General features: G+C 43.8%; 1 protein-coding gene across 11 annotated transcripts in view; it reads left to right on the top strand.

Moving 5' to 3' along the window:
* EVL (Enah/Vasp-like) overlaps positions 1–26820 on the top strand; it is a 144028-nt gene that overhangs the window by 30833 nt on the left and 86375 nt on the right. Inside the window, exon 1 of one of the 11 annotated variants that reach the window (XM_081860453.1) lies at positions 17056–17108. The exons of the other annotated variants lie outside the window; for them this stretch is intronic. Coding sequence (XP_081716579.1) covers positions 17071–17108 — 38 coding nt within the window. The 5' untranslated portion in view covers positions 17056–17070. Of the gene's footprint in view, positions 1–17055; positions 17109–26820 lie in introns of those variants that run through there. 11 annotated transcript variants of the gene reach the window in all.

The raw sequence follows: 26820 nt of genomic DNA, 5'->3' as shown, positions 1-26820 counted from the left end.
TGGCCACTGTGAGAATAGCATTCTGGGCTAGAGGGGTCATGTCAGGGACTGGGCAGAGGAGGAATGGTGGAGACCTCCTCCCCAGCCTGACCTTCCAGAGAAGAAGACAGTTCAGAATTACAACAGGGGTTTGATGGAGCTCACAGCTCAGAGGAAGACGAGGGGAGAAGTTGGGAAATAATGGGAGAGGAGGAGGCTGACACGTTATCACTAGAAAGCATTCCATAACCCGGTGAGCCTTAAAAGTAGGAGAGCAACAGTATTCTGAGAGGCTGCATTTCTAAGCCTCTCTCTGTGACTATTCAATAAAACACAGTTGGTAAGAACTTTCCCTTGTCTTGTACCTCCCTGGCAACCTACTGTGGGGCTCGGTTCTTCTGCTGCCTGGCAGGTCATTGGTCTGATCCTGCACGTTCTTCTTATGTTCTTAATGGAAAGAGGGAACCTTCTAACAAGTGAGGGAGATTCCTACTGTTTCTTGCCTTCTGCAAAAGGACAGTGCAAAGTGACATGATGGGACTGTTGTGCTGGACATGGAGGAAGGTGTGTTAAGCCAGAGAGAAGCAGTCATAATTGGCCATCAGTTGACTGGATTTGTAGATCCCTGGTGAATTGAGGAGGTTGGTGTTGTGGTCTAAACCACAGAGCCTAGGGCTTGCCGATCAGAAGGTTGGCAGTTCGAATCCCAGTGACAGGGTGAGCTCCCGTTGTTTGGTCCCAGCTCCTGCCCACCTAGCAGTTCAAAAGCACGTCAGGTGCAAGTAAATAAATAAGTATTGCTCCGGCGGGAAGGTAAACAGCTTTTCCGTGCGCTGCTCTGGTTCGCCAGAAGCGGCTTAGTCATGCTGGCCACATGACCCAGAAGCTGTCTGTGGACAAACGCCAGCTCCCTCGGCCTATAGAGCAAAATGAGCACACAACCCCAGAGTCAGCCGCGAATGAACCTAACGATCAGGGGTACCACTACCTCTAAGCATGGGATACTGGCTAACCTGGACTTGCAAGGATGATGGACGCCTGAAATCTGAAAGATACTTTTGAGCATAAACTGCCTCCAGATTGTTATTAAAACCTCAAAAATACCTTTGTGCCTCGGATATCAAAATAAAAAAAATTATTCCAGTAGCACCTTAGAGACCAGCTAAGTTTGTTATTGGTATGAGCTTTCATGTGCATGCACACTTCATGGCTGCCTACCTATAACCAGAACTACGGATATCAAAAGTCAGGGAATGTTGTTTCCCCTTCCCCCATTTTCATAATATATTGCTATCATCTTTCTTTTTGTTATGTATAACTTTTGTTTATATTACTTATATACCTCCCCACAGCTGGTGGACCAAATTTGACAGGTGGGCAGGGCCTCCCATAGTCTGTCCGCTGACATCATAGAGTTGTCTTCTCCTTCTGACCACTCATCGTTGTCCCACCACCAGACCCCTGGCTCTGAGCCTTCCTTCCCTCGGGGTTCCCCAACTGCTCCCTCCCATGACATCCTGGTGGGCCAAATTTGGCCTAGCCATCAAAGGTTCCCCACCCCTGCGTTAGAACATGTTCGACTCTTTGCGTTTCATGGTGGAAGTGTTGTCAGGGGTGTCAGGGAAGGAGGAGGAGGAGAGACACAAAGAGCGGAAAATTTAGGGGAGAGACAGATGTGAATTTTTTCGAATACAGTGGTACCTCAGGTTACATACGCTTCAGGTTACATACGCTTCAGGTTACAGACTCTGCTAACCCAGAAATAGTGCTTCAGGTTAAGAACTTTGCTTCAGGATGAGAACAGAAATCGTGCTCCGGTGGCGCGGCAGCAGCAGGAGGCCCCATTAGTAAAAGTGGTGCTTCAGGTTAAGAACAGTTTCAGGTTAAGAATGGACCTCCAGAACGAATTCAGTACTTAACCCGAGTTACCACTGTAAAACTATTAATGAAAAGATTTTGGAAACCTTGCAGTAGGCCTCGGAGGACAAGACCTTATCTTAAGTTCACAGGTTGATCGTCACCTGGTTTAACTATACTGTATCTTGTCCATAGAATAAATTTCATAATGACCTAGATCAAACTGCATCTGCATATTTTATTATGCACCTTGCCTTGCAGGCACACATAGCTCAAGTCATTCTTTCTGACTGAGTAAATTTTGCTCTCTTCATAGGTGTAAGTTTGTTTTCCCTGCTCAGCGAATATTAATGAGATTATATGTATTAATCAGAGGTATGTAAATTGCTCTTATATAAAAACACACCCTTTCTTTCAGTTTGGGAATATATTAGGGAAGGGCTGTTTCGGGGTTGTTTTTTAATCCACTAAGATATGCAAGAAAATTCACTAGAAAACAACATTTTTATCATGCAGGAGAGGAATGTCTGTATATGGAACTTAGTTCTGAACATTTCACTGACTTCCAAATAAAGGCCTGTGTTCTTTAAATCTTCCTTTACTTTTCAACAGGATTTGAAAAACAAGTTGAAGCATGCATAAATAAATTTCTATACAGTTTAGGTAGTTCTGTCCCTGTAAAAGGCACTTGTAAGATTGGCAGTTCTTTGGATCAAAAGGGTTGAGTTGGCATATTTAGGGCAAAGTGATCCTTCAAGCAAACTGGTCCCAAGGTCTTAAAGGCTTTACTGTATATACTAATAGTAACTCCTTTAATTTGGCTGGGTAAAAAAGTCTTCTATCAGAGATAGACAGGACCAAAAGCAGGACTCTCTGGTCTACAGCTCTTCTGCTTTAAATCGGTCCAGGATAGCCTGCCTTGTGTTACAGCTGTGTAGGATGACTCATCCTCTAATATGTGGGCCATTCTGCCATCCTAGTTAGGGAGAGACATAAATGCATGATGTAAGCATCTGACCATAATAGTCCTAACCTGTAAAGAAGATTACCTGTGAGTATCAGCGACATGTGTTTATATTTGTAGGCATAGGTGGGGATCTGGCCACCCCACCCCCAACTCTCAAACTTCTCTCAGAATGATTCCTAGATATTGCTCAAATCAAATGTTGAAAAGCTGTGGAAGTCTCCACTCACTGTTTGAGAATGCTGCTACGAAGCAAAACCAAACTGCTAGCAGATAATCTTTTGTGTGTCTTCCTAATCCAGCCGGCTATTTTTATCAGTTGTCTTCTGGGGTCCTTAAGAAACTAGTGCAGGAGGCTAGCCTCCTGACCCATGACTTAATTAACAAGCTATTTCCAGCCATTAGAGTGTGCAAATCATGTCTCTGCACCCTCCAGGCCACTGTTTTGATTTCCCAGTCCCCAGCCTCAGGAGCACCCAGCTTTTAAAGTATTTTGCTGAATCAGAGCCTTGTCCAGCATATGTATAAATCTGGCCAAGTAAGTGCTCTGCTAAATGGGACCTGATGGCTTAAATCAGGCTTGAATAGGACGTGATTTCTGATTACCTACTACAGAGTTGCCGGAGAATGCTAGCCTGATTGATGCTGCTGTTTATAAGAAGAGGAGATCACTGTGTATTTATGTGCTTGCTGGGTAGGCATAATTAAATATATCTAAGCCAAATGATGCACAAGACTCAAGTACCTTGGCACCGTGAGATGTCATGTTCTAAATGATCCGTGTTCAACGATTGCATTGAGCATTATCGTTCTCTGTTTTTCCTGTTTTTTACCGTTTTGGTCACTTATGATGAACTGAAAAGAAACATTTGTTGAAATTGCTGGCCAGGGCTTACGGAAAGACAAGCGACCTTGTCCTGTTGAGTTTATTTCAAGGTGAAAACCTGAATGCTCACTTTAAACCATTAATTTTATATTTACTGGTAGCTGCCTGGTTGGTGTTTGCCAGATTTTGGAAGCAACTGACCACTGTTACGACATTGTACCCAAAAGTGTGGCAGATTTCTTTAAATGAAAAACCTACAAATAAGCTAAAAGGGGCAAGGGGAAAAGAGAGGGAAAGCCACAAACAGATTCATTGAAGAATGGTACTGTTTTATTGCACACATAAACAAGACAGTCGATAGAGGACTTCCTACAGCATGTAAAATCTTTTGGCTGGTGTGATTCCTGATATTGTACTATTTTTCTTTTATTGTGTTGGACTCTTTCTTCTCCTTTGGTGTGCTATGTAACATGGCTTCATTCTGCGCTGCATCATTGTAACTAAGGGGGAGGCTTTCTTTTGTTGTATATGTACTGTTGATTCACCCATAAGAAGAAAAGCAATCAAAAATATATATTTTTTAAAAAAGGAAGTTGAACAGATAAATTGTGGCTGCAAGCTTATGCACACTTAGCTTGGAAATAAGTTCTGCTGAACCCAACGAAACGTACTTGGAAACATAGAATTATAGAATAGGAAGGGACCTCAAGGGTTAACCAGTCCTACAACCTGCAATGCAGGAATCTCAGCCAGATCGTACATGACAGATGGCCATCCAACCTCTACTTAGACACCTCCAAGGAAGAAGAGTCTACAACCTCCTGAGGGAGTCCATTTCCTGAACAACTCTTCCCGTCAGAAAGAGTTTAGTCCTGATGTTTAGTCAGAATCTCCTTTCTTGAAACTTGAATCAGGTCCTAGCCTCTGGAGCAGGAGAAAACAAGGTTGTTCCTTGCTCCATGTGACATCCCTTTAGGTATTCAAAGATGGCCATCATATCTCCTCTTCTCTTTACCCAGGCTTTTGTTGTTGTTTAGTCATTTAGTCGTGTCTGACTCTTCATGACCCCATATTGGTAGCTTCGAGAACACTGTCCAACCATCCCGTCCTCTGTCGTCTCCTTCTCCTTGTGCCCTCAATCTTTCCCAACATCAGGGTCTTTTCCAGGGAGTCTTCTCTTCTCATGAGGTGGCCAAAGTACTGGAGCCTCAGCTTCAGGATCTGTCCTTCCAGTGAGCACTCAGGGCTGATTTCCTTAAGAATGGATACGTTTGATCTTCTTGCAGTCCATGGGACTCTCAAGAGTCTCCTCCAGCACCATAATTCAAACATACTCAATTCGCTCAACTGTTCCTTCCCTAAGTAGACACGTATAGAATTGATCTGCAAACCGCTGAACGTTGCATCTTACTGTGTGGGACAAATTCATTCAGTCCACGAATGCACAGTTTGCTGCTGTACATATAAGAACAGAAGGAGTCCTGCTGCCTCAAACCAAAAGCCTGTCTAGTCCAGCTTTCTGGTTCTCACAACACCCAACTCTGGGAAGATCTGGGTGTGTCAACCACAGCCAAGCAATACTTAACTGATTGCTCCATCATTAGACCAGCATGTGATTTAGCATCTTTCCACAAATCATTCTAATGTGGCATTGGTATAGTGCCTGGAAGGAGATTCTGGGTCAACTGTTTCATCATGGGAATATCAGAATCCAAGCTGATGTGAAAAAACAAAGAAAAGAAAAGCCCAAACCCAAATTAAAACAAATAAAACAAACCCCAGGTCAACCAAGAAAGATTGTTTTTGTCTGTTACAGAGTTCTGAATTGGCAGAAGACGGGGACTGGGTCTGAGCAAGGCCGTCTAGGTAAAAGATAAGACATCTATGTGCTACTCTTTAGTTCTTGGTTGATGCCAATAAAGAGTTGTTCGCAACAGACTCCCTCTGGTGGCATGTTGGCCATGGACAGCAGTTATTTTTATTCATGTCAAAATTTCATCTCCCGCTTTTCACCATCTAGGTCTCAAAGTGGCTTACAGTGATTTTAAAGAATGTAAAATCATAAACTGCAAAAAAAAAAATAAACTCCAGAAATTTAAACAAAAAAACATGGAGACCTGAAGAGCTTAGCTCAGTTGGCAGAGCATGAGACTCTTAATCCCAGCGTCATGGGATTCAACTGAGACAGCCTTGTAGTGGGAGGGAGTTCCGCAGCATTTCCATGACACCTGCATTGCCGCAATGGTGCGCAGGATCCTGACAAATTCTGCAGCCGGTCACAGCACATTCGGTACACATATAAACTAGGGATGGTGCAATAAATGAGCTGGAGCAGCTCGCAGATGCAGGAATGTGACACGGCTCTCTCTACAAGACTGAGCTAGGGTGTTATTTTTTAACATTTTGTCAGTGCTGGTGCCCAGTTCTGAGGGGGAAAGGATTAACTGGACCGTCCCAGGATTCCCAGCCACATATACATGGGGGTCTTAAAGATGCACATGCCCCAATGCATTTGTTACACACAAACACACTTACACAGTTCACTGTGGAAAAATACCAGTGTGACGCCCAGGTTACCCAACTTGGGAGGAGTGGGGCTTGAGGGTGCTATAAACCCAAGTCCTGGCTGATGTCCTGGTTTTCCATCCCTGCAGGATACTTCGGGGTGTGGTGGAGCAGGCATGCAAGTAGATTAATAGGAGAGAGCATGAGACATACCTTCTATTCCCCATACCCTGGGGTCCCTGTTCTTTCCAATTTTAGTGTTTGCCGTGATCATGATTAGGCTAACAGGATATCGAAACCTTTCCAGCCCCCAGTCATTATCTAATCTAGTGGTAGCCAATGTGGTGTCTTCCACATGTTGTTGGGCTGTCGTTCTTATCAGCTCCAGTCTGAAGAAGCCCAAAGGTAATCGGGGTTGTGTGAAGCATCCTCCATGTACTCACCAAGTTTCAGGTGTGTCAGATGTTGGACCCTGTTCAGAGAAACACCATTTGTGGCCTTCCAGAACAGGGTTCCTCAAAACTTCATTCTCCAGCTGTTTTGGGACTACAATTCCTAACCATCCTTACTTTGCACAGTCTGATTTCATATGGATCAAGGAGTTTTTAGCCTCTTCCACTTCTCTAAAAGCTCTGCAAGAAGCAGCCTTGCTTTTTAATTTGCTCTTTTTTAATGTGCAGTTCCCCACAAGCCAAGATGCAGCTGCCTTTCCGATTATATTCCAGAGATAGCTTTTGCTGGGATAAGCATGTGTAGAAATGGCTCTTTCATGCTTCAGATGCTGTTGTTTGTAGGAATAATATACAAAATTAGTCGTGAGTCACAGCATCTCCAAACTGAACCTTGCACTCCAGAAACCAGTCCCTTTCAGCCTTGCAGCAAGATGATCTTGCAGGCGAATCGCTTAGGTTTCAAAAACCGTCCACCTAGTGAGTGATTTGCCCAGGGGTTTATTGGAGCCACAGTCATGTGACAAAAAAAAAAAAAAAGACTAAAGGCAGTTATAGAAGTTTCTGGGAATTGCAGGTGGGCAGAATGCATTTGCGCTCATGCCAAGCTTGCAGACTTCCTGCATACATCAGGTTGGCCATTGTGTGAACAGGTTGCTGGGCTAAATGGCCCATTGGTCTGATCCAGCAGGCTCATATTATGTCCTTATGGTTTCTTTGAAGAAAATTGCAGTGACCTTGGCCATGAATTGGTGATCGTGACCATTGGATGATCCAGGACAGGTATTTTTAAAAAGTACTTCTTCACACAGTCCGTAGTTAAAACTCTGCAACATGCTCCACAGGAGTGGAGGCAGTGATGGCCACCAAATTGGGAGGGCTTTCAAAGAGGATGAGACAAATTAATGGAGGATGCAGCTCATGATGGCTACTCCACCATTGACTGTTGGAGGCAGCAGAACTTCTGAATGCCAGTTTTTGGAAACTGCAGGAGAGGGGAGCCCTCTCGCCCTTGGGTTTTCCCACAGGAATCTGGTTGGCCACTGTAAAACGGGATGCTGGACTAGATGGGCTATTGGCCGGATCCAGCAGGCTCTTCTTACATTCTTAATGCAAAATGGGGGCAATCATGAGCAATAGAAAACCACAACGGCGATAACTTTTGACCAGGATTCCGAGATCCACGTATGCCAAAGTAGTTACTTATTAATGGATGAATGTGCTACCCTTTTGTTACTTGCGCTTTGAAGACAACATGGTGCATTTGGGTGGGTGTCATCCTGCTAAGATCGTGCCCTGCTTGCTTGGCACAGCCAGGCTAGTGTCTGAACAGACCTACACATATCTGTATATGTGCACATTTGTCTAGATGAAGGGCCTGTTCAGATTCATATCTGTTCATATCTGAACAGGAGCTGTGTAGGTTGGGGTGGGGCCATTGGGCATGATCCAGCCCATCCCATGCTCCAGTCTGTGGGTTGTATCCAAAGCAGTACCAGGTGGCTGTTCCATCAGTGTAAGGATTTCTACTTGTGCAGCATATTATTCTCCCCCTCTGCTCTCATCTCATATTCTCCCTAAGTCTGTTCTAGGGGTTCCCTTCTGGAGGAGACTTGAGGAGGAGGGAGGGAAGTCCTGTTACACAAGTGGAAATCCTTGCAAATACCACCCTATATGCCATTTTGCCTGAAAACGCCCTTTGCTTCAAAGTTGGTGCTTCGTCCTGGGTTTAATTTCCTAGATGTGAGCGGAAATGTATAATTAAGAATACATTCCTGAAATGTTGTAGCTTGTAGAATGCTGACAGATTAATATTTCATAGCTGACTCCACTCATTTGGATCAGGGGAGCGGGGGGAGAAATCTGTTATCTGGGGTTGTGTTTTTTTGGCGGAGAGTGGGTTTAACAGCTGCAGCAGCTGCGAAATTGTGAATCAAAGGGGAAGCAAAAGCATGAGACCAGTGGCCTGAGATAAGTGTGAATTACAGAAATGAAATTTGGATGCATTCTGAAACTCAGAAGCAACAAAGGGATATATATGTCTTCACGCATTCTGCATGACTGACTAGCTGCAGATTCTTTACAGTGGTGCTGTTAAGGCTCTGTTAAATGAATTTCACGCTGGGCTTAACCAAACCTGGCAAAAGAGATTTGCAGTTAGCTTGCCCTAGCGGTGCCACTCCCCCAAGTGAAATGATGAAATCTGACATTAAGCAATTTCAAGCAGTGTTGGGAATTATTGAGTCCTGGGCCACTTTGCCAATAGTAAATGGACCATTTATGTTTATCTGTTTGTATAACCTTTTTCTGCCTCCTCACCCTGCTCCAAATGCATATTGAGGATCATATTGAGGGCCAAACTAGTTATAGAATTACAGCATTGTAGAGTTGGAAGGGACCCCTGAGGGTCATATAGTCCAACCCCCTGCCATTGCATTGCTTAGGGCTGCAATTCAGAGGGAGAGCACATGCTTCGAGTACAGGTGGTCCCAGGTTCAATCACAGGAATCCCCCAGGTAATGTCCCTGGAAACTGCTGGCAGTCAGTATAATATAGACAGCACTGAACTAGATGGACCAATGGTCTTACTTGGAACAAAGCAGCTGCCTATATTCCTAACAGACTGCACTATGGAGGACCCTTAATTGTGGCTGCTGGGCTGCCTTCTCCTCTACATTACTTGCATCATGATGGACATTACCACAGTTTGATCTCTGTGAGTTGACTCCTGCTTTGTCTATGTCACACGTAGGTGGGTGCACAGTTCCTGTTTATTGGGCAGTGGCAGAGCTTCCATGGGTGCTGGGCATCTGGACATATTGTTTCATTCACCTCAGTCCCTCAGCAGTGAGAGACTTCTGAGGTTTCAGCGATTACACCAGATTTAGTTTCCTTAGAATGGAGGTCAGTGGAGACATTGTTAACACTTCTGTATGAATTGAGCATAAGATGGAAGGGCTCGCAGCATCAACACTCCAACACAGGCATAGGCAAACTCGGCCCTCCAGATGTTTTGGGACTACAACTCCCATCATCCCTGACCACTGGTCCTGTTAGCTAGGGATGATGGGAGTTGTAGTCCCAAAAACATCTGGAGGGCCGAGTTTGCCTTGCCTGCTCTAACAGATATTGCTTTCCCCATTAGGTTTCCAGGGAAACCCCCCTCCCCAGAGCTATGGGATTTGGCCCACAGAGGAAGTCAAGCCTCTCTGTGCATCTTCTAGCCCAGTTATAAGCTCACCTACAAAACTAGCCCCTCCTGACCTATAGGATGACCTGGTATCCCACCAGGTGAGGGGTGGGGAAATGTCTACCCCTTCCTGGGGAGCTCCATCACTTAGTTGTTGCTATGGCAACATGGCCTTGCAGTTTTAGGTATGCAGAATGTGGTGCTTAGGCCATTAGCCTAAAAAAGAAAGTGGTCTGACCGCTTCAGCGGCTTCTTCTGCTAGATTGTAAGCTTCATGGATACAGAAACACAGAATTGCTGCGTAAAATTGGCCTCTCTTTACCTCTGAAAATGACAGTGCCTGTCAAACTGGATCCAGGCATATGCAGAGGCTTCGCTTTAACTTTCTGGAGAAGGTTTGCCCTCCTACCCTTTTCAATTCTAGCATTTTCAGCCCCGGAACGAGAATTCAGCGCTGCGGCAAAGGTCATCTCCATCACCGCATTTCTCGTTCTGTCCTTTAGCCAGACAGTGTTAAAACTAAACCCACAGAATGTCTGACAGTGCAGACAAATGGAAGAAAACAGGCTTGGCAGATTAAGATAAGATACATAATTTTGCATGTGCAATGTTCAACGTGTTCAAGTCTCAAAAGTGGGTATGATGATCTACAATACAAGTCTCTTTATTTCCCTCCATCCTTCCCTGGTTGTTGGCTTGTGGTTCTGAAATATTTTAAGATAGTTCTGGTTGGAATGGATGACCTTGGTCACATCCAGGCAACCTGTTAACTGAGTGTCCATCCAGATTTGTTTGTAGGAAGGTGTTCGTTTAGCATTACTTCCGATTTGTTTCTGGGGAGGTTAGATGGTGTGTTGCGCTGGAGCAGTTGTCACCCCACACTTTCCAGTCTGTTTTCATGTCACTTTCCTTATTGCAGAGTCCAGTTTTAGGTGGAAGAGCAGATTTGTTGCGCAAGGGCTCCAAATTAACCTGTAAGTGGTTTCTGGCACGTGTCTGAATTCCACCTGAAAATAGTGACAATCTGGAACCACCCCAAAATAGAGCTCTTTCCCAGCACAACCTATAGATCACAGGGATTGAACCTGTAATGTGGAAAGTGTGTACTGAGTTGACATTATTCTCACTGGAAGGAAACCTCATCATTGTGACAAAAAAAAACATATATGCATGTGTTTTCACTTGCAAAAAGTGAAGTTAAATGGAACCAGGCAGAGGGCCTTCTCAGAAGTGGCACCCTCCCTGTGGAACGCCCTCCCATCAGATGTCAAGGAGATAAAGAACTACACAACTTTCAGAAGACAGCCCTGTATTGGGAAGTTTTAAATGTTTGACATTTTACTATGTTTTATATGTGCTGTAAGCCACCCAGCCAGATGGGCAGGGTATAAATAATACAATTGTTGTTGTTGCTGTTTCCTTTTTATATAATAGCTATACCCTGCTTTATCAGCAATACTGGATCCCAAAACATTTTTTAATTAAATATATGGGTAAAATCATAACAAGGATATGTCTAGACCCTGATGAATATATGCATTTCTGTAACATATTCTGGGATGGGAGGGTTTTTTTGGGGGGGGGCGTGTTTGTTTTCCTTGCTGTAGAAAAATTAATAGTACCGCCTTGTGAAATTGTGTGTTAACGGTGCTTTACTAGCATTTGTGTCCCAGTGCAATGTTTGACATCAGTTCCAATAAATGGTTTGCAAATTGTCTTAATCTTGGCTGCTTTTAAAGACTCTAAGCATGTTTGAAAAGTGCACAGTTATGGGATGGGTGGACACAAAAATGCATAATGTTGCCTTGGGTGACAGGCAATAAATGCCCACGTGGTCTGCAAATCATTCCCCTGCAGCCATTGGTAGAAATAAGGCCTGATGTCTGGAATGTCATCGAGGATTTTGATATGCTAACCTTTCAGCCTTGCAGCTACAGTGTTAGCATGCAGTTCATATTCTGCGGCAGAAGTTAAAGGTTGATTTGCCCGGGATGAAATTCTCACATGAGACTCTGTGGCCAAACTAGACATGTGCCTAAAGACATTGCAGGCAGATAGTATTATTGCTTTTCTTCAATTTATCATCCAGGCGGGAAGGGGAGCCTGACTCTCATTCTGAAGGAAACGTCGGAATGGGATGTTTAGCCCTTTACTGCTGCACTGAGATTGGAATGGAGATCAGACCGCTCTTGTCAGGCTTCAGGGCAGCCAAGAATCAGATACAATGGTACCTCAGGTTACAGACGCTTCAGGTTACAGACTCCGCTAACCCAGAAGTAGTACCTCGGGTTAAGAACTTTGCTTCAGGATGAGAACAGAAATTGTGTGGCGGCGGCATGGTGACAGCGGGAGGCTAAAGTGGTACCTCAGGTTAAGAACAGTTTCAGGTTAAGAACGGACCTCCAGAACGAATTAAGTTCTTAACCTGAGGTACCACTGTAGACAAGAAGAGCTCTTACCCAAGTCTTTTATTCAGTATTCACAGTGAGAGACTTAGAAACGGTTTCTCTGTTTCAGTAACAGCATTTCTCCGAGTAAAGTCCCACCCCCTCTCTCCTATTATACGTCATCCCTTCGTTGACTGATCTGTGCTTTCTGCCTCTTGAGCTTTCTGTTCTCCTACTCTCAATGCCCGCCGGGTCCTGGGAGGGGAGGGTCAGGAATGCTTTCTAAAGACACGAGTCTGTCAGCTGTCTCCCCCCTGGTGCTTCTTCTTCCTCCTGCCCCTCTCCCAATATTTCCCAGCTTCTCCCATCTGCAGCCTCGGAACTGTGACCTTCTGCAAACCACTGTTCTAAATCTATACTGTCCTCTTTTCAGGAAGGTTCAGGATGGGGGTGGAATCTCCACCATTCCTCCTCAGTCCAGTCCTTAACGCGCACGCACAAGCACACACCACAGCTTAGTGGTGGTAAGGGAGCCCTCCTTGACACCAATAGGGATTTAACCTGCTTTCCAGTCTCACTGTTGCACTCAAAAAGACAAGCCTCCCTTTCCCACCCGCTGTCATCAGAGCAAATGTAGGGCTCACGTACCCCAGCAATAAGAGGAAGGAAAAAAACCAAGATGTGCATAGTACAGGCGTGGGTGAATTTCTCCATGAGTCCCAACTAAAGAATCATGGCAAGAAAAAATGATGGACTATGCAGAACTGGCAAAACTGACATATAAGCTACGGGACAAGGATAACTGTGACTTTAAGGATGAATGGGAACCCCTTACAAAGTATCTGAAGACGCAACAAAGCGAACTGGACTCCTTGGCAGGTTTTGAATAAACATTCATAAACCTTTTATTGATAATAATTAGCTAAATAGTTGGAGGATCTATACAACTTTGTAACATGCAGAAAACAGCATTCTTAGAGAAACCAAAGACTGGAACTGAGGGAAGTCGGGGTGGGGGGTGGGTTTTGGGTGGGAGGGGGGGAGGGAGGAAAAATGGGGGGACGGACAAGGATGATATGTTTTTGGATAATATGTCTTGTTATAATTTTGAATAAAAAACAAACAAACAAAAAACCCAGTATGATTTAAATATTTATTCATCCAGAATAAAAGCATTACTTGGGGGGGGGAGACTTTCTCCATGAGTGAGATGCAGATTTGAGGAATCAAGGGAAGGGTGATTAAGGAAGATACGGGATGCAAACTTAGAACTGGGTATCTCGAAGGGAATGACGGGTAGTGGGAGCATAAAGGAGTAAAGAAGCACAAGAAAAAAATAAGATTACAGGTAAACCTCACCATTCATTTAAAGCACTTTGCTTCCCCCGGATAATCTCGAGAACTGTTGTTCATTAGAGGTCCTGTGAATTGTAGCTCTGTGAGGGGAGAACTACAGTTCCCAGAATTCTTGGGAATATTCTTTAAATGCATGTTGTGGGTGTGCCCAGAGTCTAAGCTGTTTGGCACTGGCAGGAAACAGATAAGCCTGCAAAGGGGGGGGGTAGGCTTCCTCTTCCTGTAGAGCTGCAAAAAAAAACCTTTAGAAAATCTGGAAAAGGGCTGCATTCATATAACCAAGGAGAGAGTCCATGTGTCCTCGCCTGTGGCAGAGAAATCTGTTATGGAGCTTTCGTGCTTGCAAACGGTTTGGCTGTTAACCGCGCATGAAAAATGTTTTCGTGCAAACTGGCTCTGGCTCTCTTTGTGTCGCCATGTAGTGATTTATGCCAGGATAAAGTGGCTGTAAAACTCTACTTAATTAAAGTGCCAGCATTTAACAGTCACAACACAGTGGCAGAAACGACAAGGTCGAGGGAGAGTTGATCTTTGCGACCCAGAGTTGTCCTCTTGCCAGGCAGTTAGAATGAAGGTCTTTGAAATGTGCTTCTCTTTCCTGCCCTAAAACATGTGGTTCTCTCTGCCTTTTTAAGTCTCTTTAAATGTGTGCATCCCATTCTTTCTCAAAAGCTTAAGGCAAGTCATACGCAGAAACCTACATCATAAGGGAACACAGGAAGCTTTATAGCTAGTCAGACCTTGAGCCCATCTGCCTCAATATAGTTGACATTGGCCAGAGAGTCTTATCAGTATCTGCAGAGACAGACGGCAGCCATGCCTTTATTGTGTGTTGTTGCTGCTGCTACTAGTGCTCTATCTTAAGTTGCAAAACGCATTGATTAAAATTAGTAAATCAAGTGGGAAATGGAATTAATATCGGGTGCAAAATGGCCCGAAAGGCGGTAGTTTTGTAAAATGTGCATCTACAGAACAAGCCATCTGCCTGTTTTTTAAAAAAGTAATCGGGGTTTCCGTAAGTACGTTGAATGCATAAAGGCCACAGCATGCAATGCCAGCGATGCTGTGATTGTTAGAGGCACTGACAGCCTCCCCTCCAGCTATTAACATTGTCTCCTTTCAACAAGATAAATGTCAAAATGTCTGCTAGCCTAATTAGAGCAGTAGGTCAACCAGGGCTTTCTCTTGTGTAGCAACCTGGGCCGTTAGCTACATTAAAAAGGACCACCTTGGCTTAATCTTTATTTTCTCCATGTTTTGGTGTAGAAACTCAGCAGGATTATTTTCCCATATGACCTCATGGATTGTTATTATTAATTTATTCTAAATGCATTTGCATTCATATGTGTTTGCATGCAAAGTCACTGGCAGTTTCACAGGGGACAAATCTGCAAAAAGTCAGCGGCTTTTTGTTACAAAATATTTTGCAAGAATGAAAGGGTTTATCCTACATGGAAGCAATTTGCTCCCACAAAGGAAAAGGCATATTTCAAAATAGAAGGGTTTTGAAATAGAAGGGTTTTGTCCAGAGAAGCGGACACGGAGCAATGGATCCAAACTGCAGGAAAGAAGATTCCACCTAAACATAAGGAAGAACTTCCTGACAGTAAGAGCTGTTTGACAGTGGAATTTGCTGCCAAGGAGTGTGGTGGAGTCTCCTTCTTTGGAGGTCTTTAAGCAGAGGCTTGACGACCATATGTCAGGAGTGCTCTGATGGTGTTTCCTGCTTGGCAGGGGGTTGGACTCGATGGCCCTTGTGGTCTCTTCCAACTCTATGATTCTGTGATTCTGTGAAGGGTAAGCCAGTCTCCTCTTTTCCAGGCTAAATATACCCAGATCCTTCAACCGTTCTTCATAAGGCTTGGTTTACAGACCCTTGGTCATCTTGGTCGCCCTTTCTGCACATGTTCCAACATGTCAATGCCCTTCTTAAATTGTGGTGCCGAGGATTTGACAATACTTGAAACAATAATACTTAAAAGTATTTAAAATACCGTATTTTTCTGTGTATAAGACAATGCTTTTTGCTAAAAAAAAAAAAATTAGGCAAAAATTGGACGTCATCTTATACATGGATAGTGAATGCAGAGGGGGGACGTGCGATTAATGGCAGCAGCAAGCAGGAGATTGGCAGTGGTGATTGGGCGTGTGATTGGTGGCTGTGGCAAGGCCTGCTGGCGATTGGCTGTGGCTGTGGCAATTGGGCAGGTGATTGGTGGCTGCAGCAAGGGGGCGGGTGGGCTGTTTGTGGTGGCAAGCAGGCAGACGATTGGTGGCTGTGGCGAGGTGTCTGATCGCCAGTGGTGAGAGATTGGAGGAAGTGACCTCCCCCACCCCCCAAAAAAGCTAAACAACTTAATTTCTTAATTTTGGCTCTAAAAAAATAGGGATTGTCTTATACATGGGGGCAGCTTATACACACAAAAAATACAGTAAGTAAAAATATCAAAAGCCTTTTGGAATGAAGGATGTTATGATTTAGTATGTTTACTTTATCGACTAAACCAGTTTCCCTGGCAAAGGGTGAAATTAGGTATGTCTTTAAAAACAAACAAAACTCCCTCCAATGTATTGGAGGCAAGTACTGTATTTTTCGCCCTATAGGGCGCACCGGCCCATAGGGCGCACCTCGTTTTTTGGGGGGGGAATGAATAAAAAAAATTATTTCCCCCCCCAGCCGCAGGGCTGGGGCGGGGGAAGCCCGAGCTTCCCCCGACCCCAGCCCCCAGAACAGGCTGCCGCCCCAAGCCTGGGAAGTCCCCCTGGGTGCGCAAGGCTTGCGGGCACCTGCGCAAAGCACGGGGCATCCTCCGGAGGAACTCCCCCCGGGCGCGCAAGGCTTGCGGATAGCTTCCTGAAGCCTGGAGAGCGAGAGGGGTGGGTGCGCACCAATGCCTCTCGCTCTCCAGGCTTCAGCGAAAGCCTGCATTCGCCCCATAGGATGCACACACATTTCCCCTTCATTTTTGGAGGGGGAAAAGTGCGTCCTATGGGGCGAAAAATACGGTAATATTTCCATCATTCTTTTTTGATGCTTATATGTTAGATGCACTATGACTTTTTCTAATAAGACCTGGAGACAGAAACTGAAGTAACAGCCTTATGATTCCTCGGTGGTTCCTTTCCCTTTCTTGGGAGAATTGTAATGTTTTGGTGCTTGAGTAATGTCTGAGAGTCTTCCCTAGCTAGATGACAATTAGAAGTTCACTCTTTGCTGTGCAGTGGCGCTGAAATGGGCTAAAATGCACTTAACTGTGGTGCGAGGCAAGCTGGTTTTGTTTGCACGCTTCTCCGCTGTCCCACAAGAGTGTTCCGAAATGGAGTCATTTTCTGGTGAGGCTGGGTTAAGTAAATAACGACCGTCGTGCGGGTGTAAGAAAACAGTGAACCCTAACCCACAATGGGCTGACATGGGCAAGTAAGGGAAAGAGGGAATCATTAAAGACGGAAGACAAAAAGACCTGCAGCGAAAAGATAAATAAAAACGCTGACGTGTGTTAGGAAAGCCCCCCCTTTTTCCATCTCCAATGCTCCATAACCCAATTCTGCTGTCTGTCATGGGACTGCAAAGTGGATTTGGAAAAGGATCTTGGAGGTCAGTGTTTCATCTATTAAGCCGTTAACTGCCCAAAACTGTGTATGCAACACATGACTGGCAGGAGAAAGGGGTGTGGGCTTTCTTTGATTTTTTATACTGTTTGTACTGCAGGGAGATGGTTTTGCTCAGACCAAAAGAGCAGGAGAACATCTCTCAGATGATAACAAACCAATTATATTTGACACGTTCAGTGCATGAGGTTGAACGGCAAATTAATTAAGGCTTCAGTTTGGGTTGAATTTCCAGGGGCTGGGATGTTCCTCAGCTAATCAAATTCCCTTTTAGGTAAGATGGCAATGACTATGGTGATTTAATGCCTATGTGATTTCCGTCAATCTTCCTGAGGTCTGCTTCTGAGCAAGCAGGATAATCAAAGTTTACCATTGGATGGTGCATTGCTTCTGATTGGGCCTCAGAAATGTCATCAGCTGAACTCAGAAAGCTGCTACCTCCCCCCCCCCCCCCCCCCGCTAGCAGATGGGATGTTTTTAAGCATTATCTTCAAAAGCTGAAATGCAGGCTGTAAGCTTTACTGATGGGGAGCAGGACGTCTGTATCAATACCTGATTGCCTTTGGAGTGTTCTTTCATCACAGCAGATGAATGCTTTCTAGTTTAGTTTCTGAAGGGAAGGTAGAACTCTGAACTGAAGCAATGGGGAGGCAGTAGGGGGGATGTTGTTGTTTAGTTGTTTAGTCATGTCCGACTCTTCGTGACCACATGGACCAGAGCATGCCAGGCACTCCTGTCTTCCACTGCCTCCCGCAGCTTGGTCAAACTCATGTTGGTAGCCTTGAGAACACTGTCCAACCATCTCGTCCTCTGTCGTCCCCTTCTCCTTGTGCCCTCAATCTTTCCAAACATCAGGATCTTTTCCAGGGAGTCTTCTCTTCTCATGAGGTGGCCAAAGTATTGGAGCCTCAGCTTCAGGATCTGTCCTTCCAGTGAGCACTCAGGGCTGATTTCCTTCAGAATGGATAGGTTTGATCTTCTTGCAGTCCATGGGACTCTCAGGAGTCTCCTCCAGCACCATAATTCAAAAGCATCAATTCTACGGCGATCAGCTTTCTTTGTGGTCCAGCTCTCACTTCCATACATCCCTACTGGGAAAACCATAGCTTGAACTATACGGACCTTTGTTGGCAAGGTGTTAGGGGATGGTCAGCACTAATTCCCCAGCTCCACCTTGCCTTTGAAATGGAATCTCACCTGAGCCCCCTTTTTCTGAATCTAGCCTTTTAGTTGCCCCTAGAAAAGGAAGCAGGAAGGTGCTGGCAGGCCGGTCAAAAGTTCATGTTGAGAACTCTGCGGCTGGTCAAATCCCCACTCAGGCATGAAGCTCACTGGGTGACCTTGGGCCGGTCACCATCTCTCAGCCTAACCTACCCCACAGAGTTGTTGTGAGGATGAAATGGGGAGGAGGAGAACCATGGACACCATCTTGAGATCATTGGAAGATCAAGGTGGCATATCAAAGAATCGTAGAGTTGGAAGAGACCCCAAGCTTGAAGTAATCCTTGAGATCCTACTTCATCCTAACTTTTTCATAAAGGTTAATGTACTTCAGCAGCTGTGAAAAGATTTATCTCATGGATCACTTTTTTGTATTTTAGTTTCAGTACCGGGATAACAAGAGTGAACTTCAGCTCTCTCAGAACTGCATGCTGTTTCATTTTGAGCTCTCAGAAACTATGGATGGGAGCAAAATAAAATAGCATTTTAAAGTATTATTGATTTTAGTGGAAGAGTTAAGTGAAGTCAGTGGTACTTAAAAGTACTTAAATCCTGAGTGGACCGTGCCTCTCCATTTGTGTAAAGGCATCAAGTGTTTACAGGAAAACTAAGTGCTGTTGAGATGACCAATTAAAAATAAAAGTAGTGCTGTACCAAGGCATGTTAGCAAACATTATAAGCCTTATTTTCCAACATCTTATTTGCCTGTAATTCTAAACTATATCCGGACTATTTTGCTCAGGTCTCTGCTTGCCAGCTATAGCCAACAAAAATCCTATCATTCTGTGTCTACAGAGTGTTTACAAGATGTCCTGGAGGAAGCATTTGGGTTGGTATTCAAAGCACAACTTCAGGACTTATCTAACAAAGTATAATGTGGGACACCTATTTGCCAAAGTATCAGGTGACTTCACAACAGTCAGCTGACCTGCAGAAGCGTAACAGAGGCTTTGGGTCTAGATATATAAATGAGCCCAAACTAAGGTGTTCTAACCAAACCACTGGGCTTAAACCTCCAACTGGAGCCAACTGCTTTCAAGGAAGACCATCTCAGTGGAAAGTTTCTCGCAACTTAAGGATAGTTCTTCACTTCAAACTAGTAGTATGAACAACAACCCATACGTTTCTGGTTCAAGATCAGCTGTCCTCTCTCTGCCCCTGTGATTGAAAGAGCTGATAGCAAGTCTGATTTTGTATTACGCATCAACAGTGTTATTATAACACTTTAACTCAGTGGGTGCCTGAAAATGCTCTCTCAATAAATGGTGGTATTTATAATGAGCCCAGACCCCACGCTGAGCAGCAATGAAACAATTTATAGGCCATATGGAGAGCAATAATCTGCCACTTTCACGCACACAATGAAGTCTCCCGAAGCAGAGTCAACTCACTGCACATCCACCGATTAGCCAACGCATAGCAAATGCCAAGTCACAGTTGTGGCACTATGTGGAAATGCATTTGACCTCTTCCAAAATGGCTAAAATATTTCGTTTAAAAGCATGAAAAGACTGGGGGGGGGTGCTTGAGACATTCTACAGCATATATAAAATAAACATTTCCATACGGCCCGTCTCAAGTCCAAGAACAAGACAGGTTTGAGACAGGAGCAGTGCAAGAAATGAGCCAGACTGATTTTACAGTGAGAGAGAGAGCAGTAAGACTGGCCTCTGTGGAAGATAAAAAGGCCTGAGATGAGGGCAGTCCTTTTTCGTCTGTTTATCCCTGTATTCACCATTTTTGGGGAAATGGGTGGAGATGGATCAAGCCAGGGTGTTGGCAGCATAGCTAGATCAAAAGGGGGAAAGTTTGGGCAGGATTTTGATAGGAAAAATTACAACACACAGTTAACTCATCAGGCAGGCAGTGGACCCCTTCAGACTGGTGATTTATTTTATTTTATTTTTATTTTTTTGCAGGCAACACGTCGTGGCACAATAATAGTGCATTAAAGGTGAATTTATACTGGACTGTCTGCTTTATGTCCATAGGGAAGCTCTTGTATTATAGCACAACAAAAGCAGAACAACACTGCCACCCAAAAACTTTAGTAGACTAAGAGGTTACAAGATTTCAGCAGGAAGTTTATGGGGCATGCATTGTTGTTGGAAAGAAAACAGTATGCCCACCTCAACAAGTTTGTAGGTAAAAATAGTATTGAAAGCAGGATCTACTATATCTGCCCTGGTACTGCAATGAGATCACCAGGTGGCAGCTGGTAATGATCTTGAAGAACGTTCTAACTGACAGGCAGGGTGGCCTCATAAACACTGACACAAAAGATAGAGATTTGCATACAATCCACATATGTAAACATGCAAATTTAGAAACGATTACTATAATTCCTGTACAAATACAACACGTCTCATCATATAGGGGAAGACTGAAACTAGGTGACCTGTCCAGGTGCTAAGTGTTAATGGGCAACATCCAGACTATCATTATTTGGTGGGAGGGATCCAGGAGCATACCAGAACTTTATGTGTGAGCAGCTGAAGTAGATTAAAGTGCTCTATTTCCAGGGTGCAACAAATCCACTTATAAAAGCCAGATGTTTTGTTGTTAGGATAGTGCTGGAGAAATGCAACACCAAAGAGAGAGGTGGTTTTGTTCTCCCTGATCTACAATTATATTTCGAAGCATCATGTTTATGCTGGTTGAAAGATTGGATTTTACTAAAGAACAGCCAGACCTCTTAGAGCTCTCTAAGATGTCTGACCCTGGGATGATTAAACTGGATTGCTGTAGTGGTTACTGTGAGGTAAGGAATCAGGAACAGATACCCTATAGGAAAAGGTTAACCTCTTTTTAATATTACTAGTAACCCCAAAAGTTAAAGTAAACTTATGCCTCTATTTCTGCTTTAAAAAAAAACGTTTTTTCCAAAAACGTGCTATATAAAAAGATGAAGAAATTTATCTTCCTGGTTATTTGAAAAAAACTGACATGTATTTAAAGGGAAAATAATATCATAAGTGCAGAACTACCATAAAAACCATAAAGTACAATTTAAGCACTAAATTTAGAATAATGGCAGAGCTATAGCTAGAGGCTGTTGCCACTAACCCCTAGGGAAGTCATCTGACTCTGTCTAACTGCAGTGCCGACCCAGCTGTGAAAACTGAAACTTTTGATATTTTTTCTCTTTTGATGTCAACTGCTTATTGCATTGTTAATAAACTTATTGCAGTGGACAAAAAAGTACCTCAGAGCCTAGCTTAAATACAGTACCAAGGAAGTTTTTATTTGGGAGTGGTGTGCCTCATTTAAAGTCAATTGGGAGAAAATGCAAATGGCTGACTCTAGCAAGTTTTAACAAATTTGTCGTGAGACAGTTTTCATGCCCTATCCTTAATGTTGGTATGCAACTATTTGCAGTTTTATTCAGCTTGTTCTCATGCTGGATCCAAGGGCTCCAGTAATCTGTATACATGCTGTCATGATTGTTTAAAGAAAAGGTTAAAAGAGCAAAACCTAAATAGCATACATTAATTAAAACAAACATTTTAAAGACAGGAGCTAATGTAAACCAGCCAACTATTTTCCACCCAAGCTGCAGTTGGTGCTTGTCAAACTCAGCCTTGGTTTGCAAACACCAAAGACCGTTCTCTGAATAGTCATCTTTTGTGTACATATTTCTTACAGAACGGTCTAATGATGTCGTTGTCAGCTCATTGCTGCAGTTTTTTCTGTGTTGCCTTCCTGTGGGTTTCTTTTGGGGAAGGGAACCTGATTTGTGGCAGCTTTTTTGTAACAAAATACAATTGCACAAATACAATGCAAGCCTTTTAAGGGCTTGTTTGCTCTTTCCATGTAGGTTCACCCCATTTAAGGAATGTCATGGGTGGAGAAGGTTAGCAAATTGCAGTTACTCCAGTGTCAGTTTCTGTTCATGCCAGGGGAGTCAACAATTATTTAATTCCTACTTTTCATTCCATTAGTTATCTTCCTTTCTTTTTCTTAGTAGCATAGCACTACTTTATTATTTCTTAGAAAGTGAGACGCAGCCAGCAAGTAAATCCCGCCCCCTGCAGAACAGAAACTGACATTGGGACAATTGAGGGGCTCCAGTGTGAAAGTAAACTTGGAAGGGCCAACTGGACTTTCTCGATTGATTCTCAAATGAAGAGACATGTGATCATGGAGGAGCTTTCTGAACCACTGGGTCAAAAGCTAAGGGAAAGTACGGACTGTGATTTTAAGATCTGGCAGTGATTTAGGAAAGTCCCTTTCACCTCAAGCTACTCGGCTCAGTGAGACAGGACAAAAATATTTGCAGCTGTAAATTAGGTCATTTTTTACATTTCACTTCTCTTTAGCACAGTTCTAAGTGCAGCACTTCCCCCCACCCCACCCAGCCTCTGCCTTGCAGATTTCAAGTATAACAACAGGAAGAGTTTATAAGGCTGCCATGCGGTAACTGAAAGGAGATAGAACATCTCAGGTTGCTGAAGAAGTAAACCTGAAAGGCCACCCACGGTTGAGAGGTCTGGATCCTAGTTTCAGTTTGCTGTGTGTGCCTGGTCTTGCTGTTTATCTATCAGAGTTTCCCACACTTGGGTTTCCAGCAGTTTTTGGACTACAATTCCCATCATCCCTCATCTTTGTAGCCCAGCACAGTCTTCTTTCACTGGCAGTGGCTCCCTGGCCAAACTCGGCCCTTCAGCAGATTTTGAACTACAACTCCCATCATCCCTAGCTAACAGTGGTCAGGGATGATGGGAATTGTAGTCCCAAAACAGCTGGAGGGCCAAGTTTGGCCATCACTGGTGTAGAGGTTCCTTTCGCATCGCCTGCTCTCTGATTCTTCTAACTCAGGTGTGAAGAATCTGTTGCCCTCCAGGTGTTGCAGAACTACAACACCCACCATCCCTTGCCATTGGCCATGATCGCTGGGGCCTATGGGAGTTGTAGTACAGGAGCAGCTGGAGAGCTGAAGGATCCCCACACCTGTCCTAACTGGGTTGAACTTGGGACCTTCTTCATGCAACAGCTGAGCTATAGCCCCTAGTCCTGGGCCAAATATTTTGATCCTTGTCAAGTAAGTGGAAAGGTCCTGAAAGTTGTTTTTGCTATCTTATGGGGAATGGGAGAAATTTTAATATTTAAATGTGTTTTGGAGGGGAGAGGGTTATTAGTTTGTTCTTGTTTTTATTCTGTATTTTTTGGGGAGGTTTTTTAATCTTGTGTCTTTAGGTTGTGAACCACCCTGAGGTCTATGGATGGAAGGCAGTACTGTATACAAATTTAATAAATAATAATAGTAATATTTTAGAGGGGTGTTCCCATATTAGAGGAAGTGTCGGAGGGTCTCACACTCTTTCCTTGCCTACAAAGCAGTCTTGCTGCTGCTTTAGGAGTGGCAGCAAGGAAGCACTGTGGTAGCAGAATGGGCCGTTGGGAATACCTGCTACACCATGATGTAACATCATTCCTAGTGATGTTAAATTTTCGAGAATAATCTTTTGGTGGATAGTCTCGAGAACAGTCTCGATTAATGAGAATATAAAGCATATTTGTTACCAATGAGCAATAGTGCTGAACTGCTTAGAGAAGCTCTGCCACTTTTGGAAGCTGCAGCAAAGCTGGGTTGTTGTTGTTGTTTAAAGTGAAAGACTGTACTACTGTGTGTCTGTGTATTTTTGGCCCGGCATAAATAGCATTCCCAGCGTGGATGCTATTTCTGGACACTTACCTTGCGGCACAGATGGATGCAGTGAATGTTTTCACAAGTGCTCTCTCACGCACAGTAAACGCATTATACAGTGGTACCTGGGGTTAAGAACTTAATTCGTTCTGGAGGTCCGTTCTGAACCTGAAACTGTTCTTAATCTGAGGTACCACTTTAGCTAATGGGGCCTCTCGTCGCCTCTGTGCAATTTCTGTTCTCATCCTGAAGCAAAGTTCTTAACCCGAGGTACTATTTCTGGGTTAGCAGAGTCAGTAACCAGAAGCGTCTGTAACCTGAAGCGTCTGTAACTCGAGGTACCACTGTACTGTCTGCATGTATGTGAACATTGTTCATGTGAGACAGGCAGGGTTCATGTGAGACAGGGGTTTTTTTTGTTTTTTTTAAATGGTACTTGATGCCTGAGCTTGGAAGCCCAAGCTATGACTCCTGAGAAGTAAGCAAGCCTTTTCATTTTTGCCTTGCTTTCAAATGTTACTTGGTTTGGGGTGTGCTGCCCTTCCTCTTTGTTTCCTTGCTGTTTTCAGCTGGAACTTGCATTTGTCTTATGCTCACCCAGGGTGGGGGAATAAGGAGAAGGTGAACTCTCTTTACAACGCCTCCCTGGTAACTTGTGCTAGTGTGTGACATAAGGGGTTAATTCTGTTTTTGGTCCAGACTGATTGGCTGGAGGTTCGAGTCAGTTGGGATTCAGTAGTCGGTGACAAAGATATTTGGGATTTGACATTTGGAAGAATTGGAAAGTAAACTGGTTCCAGGGGGCGCCAGCTCCTGGGGGCCGAGCCCTTTCCGGTTCCCCTATATTTTGGGGGTAGGGGCCAGGGAAGCCCATGTTCCAAAACCACGGTGCTGAAGAATGGAGCCCAGCATGGTGTCAGAGCATCCTCCCATCAGTGGCAGTGCTAAGAGGAGGCGGAGGAGAAGCCCCCAGCCATTTAGGCATGTGGCTGCCACTTTTGGCTCCGCCCCCAGCTCCTCCCAACATCCTGACATCACATACACAGTGTTGCCCCCCCCCCATTGCCTCCACAAGCTGGTACCTCTGACTGGTTCTGATTGAGTTTCCCTCTTATGAAGACCTGATCTAAGAGCGACAGTGCTCTCAGTTTATTATTATTATTATTATTATTATTATTAATAATAATAATAAATTTTATTTATACCCTGCCCTCCCCAGCCAAGACCGGGCTCAGGGCGGCCAACACCAGATATAAAACAATGGATTAAGATACAACTTAAAAACAAGATTAAAATACAACATTAAAATGCAGCCTCATTTCAATAAAAACGCAAATCAAAAACTTTGTGGGGATTAAAACGTCAAATCTTCACCAATAATAATAATAATTTATTATTTATACCCCGCCCATCTGCTGGGTTTCCCCAGCCACTCTGGGTGGCTTCCAACAAAACACTAAAATACAATAACCTATTAAACATTAAAAGCTTCCCTAAACCAAGGCCAACTATTCAAACTGGTCCTACATGGGCCAGAAAAAATCCAGGGAAGTCCCCAAATAGGATTTGTCCTCCTGTCATACACTGTTTTGTTCTGTTTACCCTCTCTCCGAAGTATTATCAGTTTCCTTATTCTCTGGACTCCCGTCTGTTTTATTCTAGTCTTTTTTTTTTTTTTAAATAATTTTTATTAATTTTCAACAAACAAAAATACAAACAAAAAATATAACCTGACTTCCCCAAACCTCCCCTTCGCTGCATCCTTATTTTATCAATTTTTTTTAGCATTCTTTCATCCAATTCTTAAATATAATTCTTATTAAAGTTTATCAAACTCAAATTTTACAACTGTAATTCCTTGTGTCTAATCCCTTGACATCTTAGCATTCCATAATATTACAAACGTCCTTAAGATAAATTTTAAATTTTTCCCAGTCCTCTTCCACCGACTTTCTCCTCTGGTCTCGAATTCTGCCGGTCATCTCCGCCAACCCCATAAATTCAGTCACCTTGGTCTGCCATTCTTCCAGAGTAGGTAGTTCTTGCGTCTTCCAATACTTTGCCAGGAGGATTCTTGCTGCTGTAGTTGCATACATAAAAAAAGTTCTATCTTTCTTTGGAATTGTTTGGCCAACCATGCCCAAGAGAAAGGCCTCCGGTTTCTTTACAAAAGTCCATTTAAGGATTTTCTTAATTTCATTATAGATCATTTCCCAGTAAGCCTTAATCTTAGGGCAGGTCCACCAAAGATGATAAAAAGTTCCTTCACATTCATTACATTTCCAGCACTTGTTGTTGGGCAAATGATATATCTTTGCGAGCTTGACTGGAGTCATGTACCACCTATAGATCATTTTCATTATATTCTCTTTTAGGGCAGTACATGCCGTAAACTTAATGCCTGTGGTCCATAACTGCTCCCAATCAGCAAACATAATATCATGTCCAATGTCTTGTGCCCACTTAATCATTGCTGATTTAACCGTTTCATCCTGTGTATTCCATTTTAGCAGCAAATTATACATTCTAGACAAGTTCTTAGTATTGGGCTCTAGCAATTCTGTTTCTAATTTTGACCTCTCCTTCTGGAAACCTAGTTTCTTGTCCTGCTTGAAAGTTTCGTTGATCTGGTAATAATGTAACCAGTCACGGACTTTAGGCTTATTCTAGTCTTGGCTAACCACTTGCGCATAAAACAGCTGCAGGTTCCTGCTCAAAACGACAGGAAAACAGAGGTAGAGTCACACGTGTTTTAGCGCAATTCAAAAATGTGGCCAACCCACCGTATGGATTTTCTGTTCTTTGCACATGCCATTCCATTGATCTGTTG

This window comes from Podarcis erhardii (assembly GCF_964252035.2).
Source record: "Podarcis erhardii genome assembly, chromosome: 1".
NCBI classification, from domain to species: Eukaryota; Metazoa; Chordata; class Lepidosauria; order Squamata; family Lacertidae; genus Podarcis; species Podarcis erhardii.
Note: the sequence above shows the minus strand (reverse complement) of the source record. Positions and strands in the feature narration are given on the sequence as shown.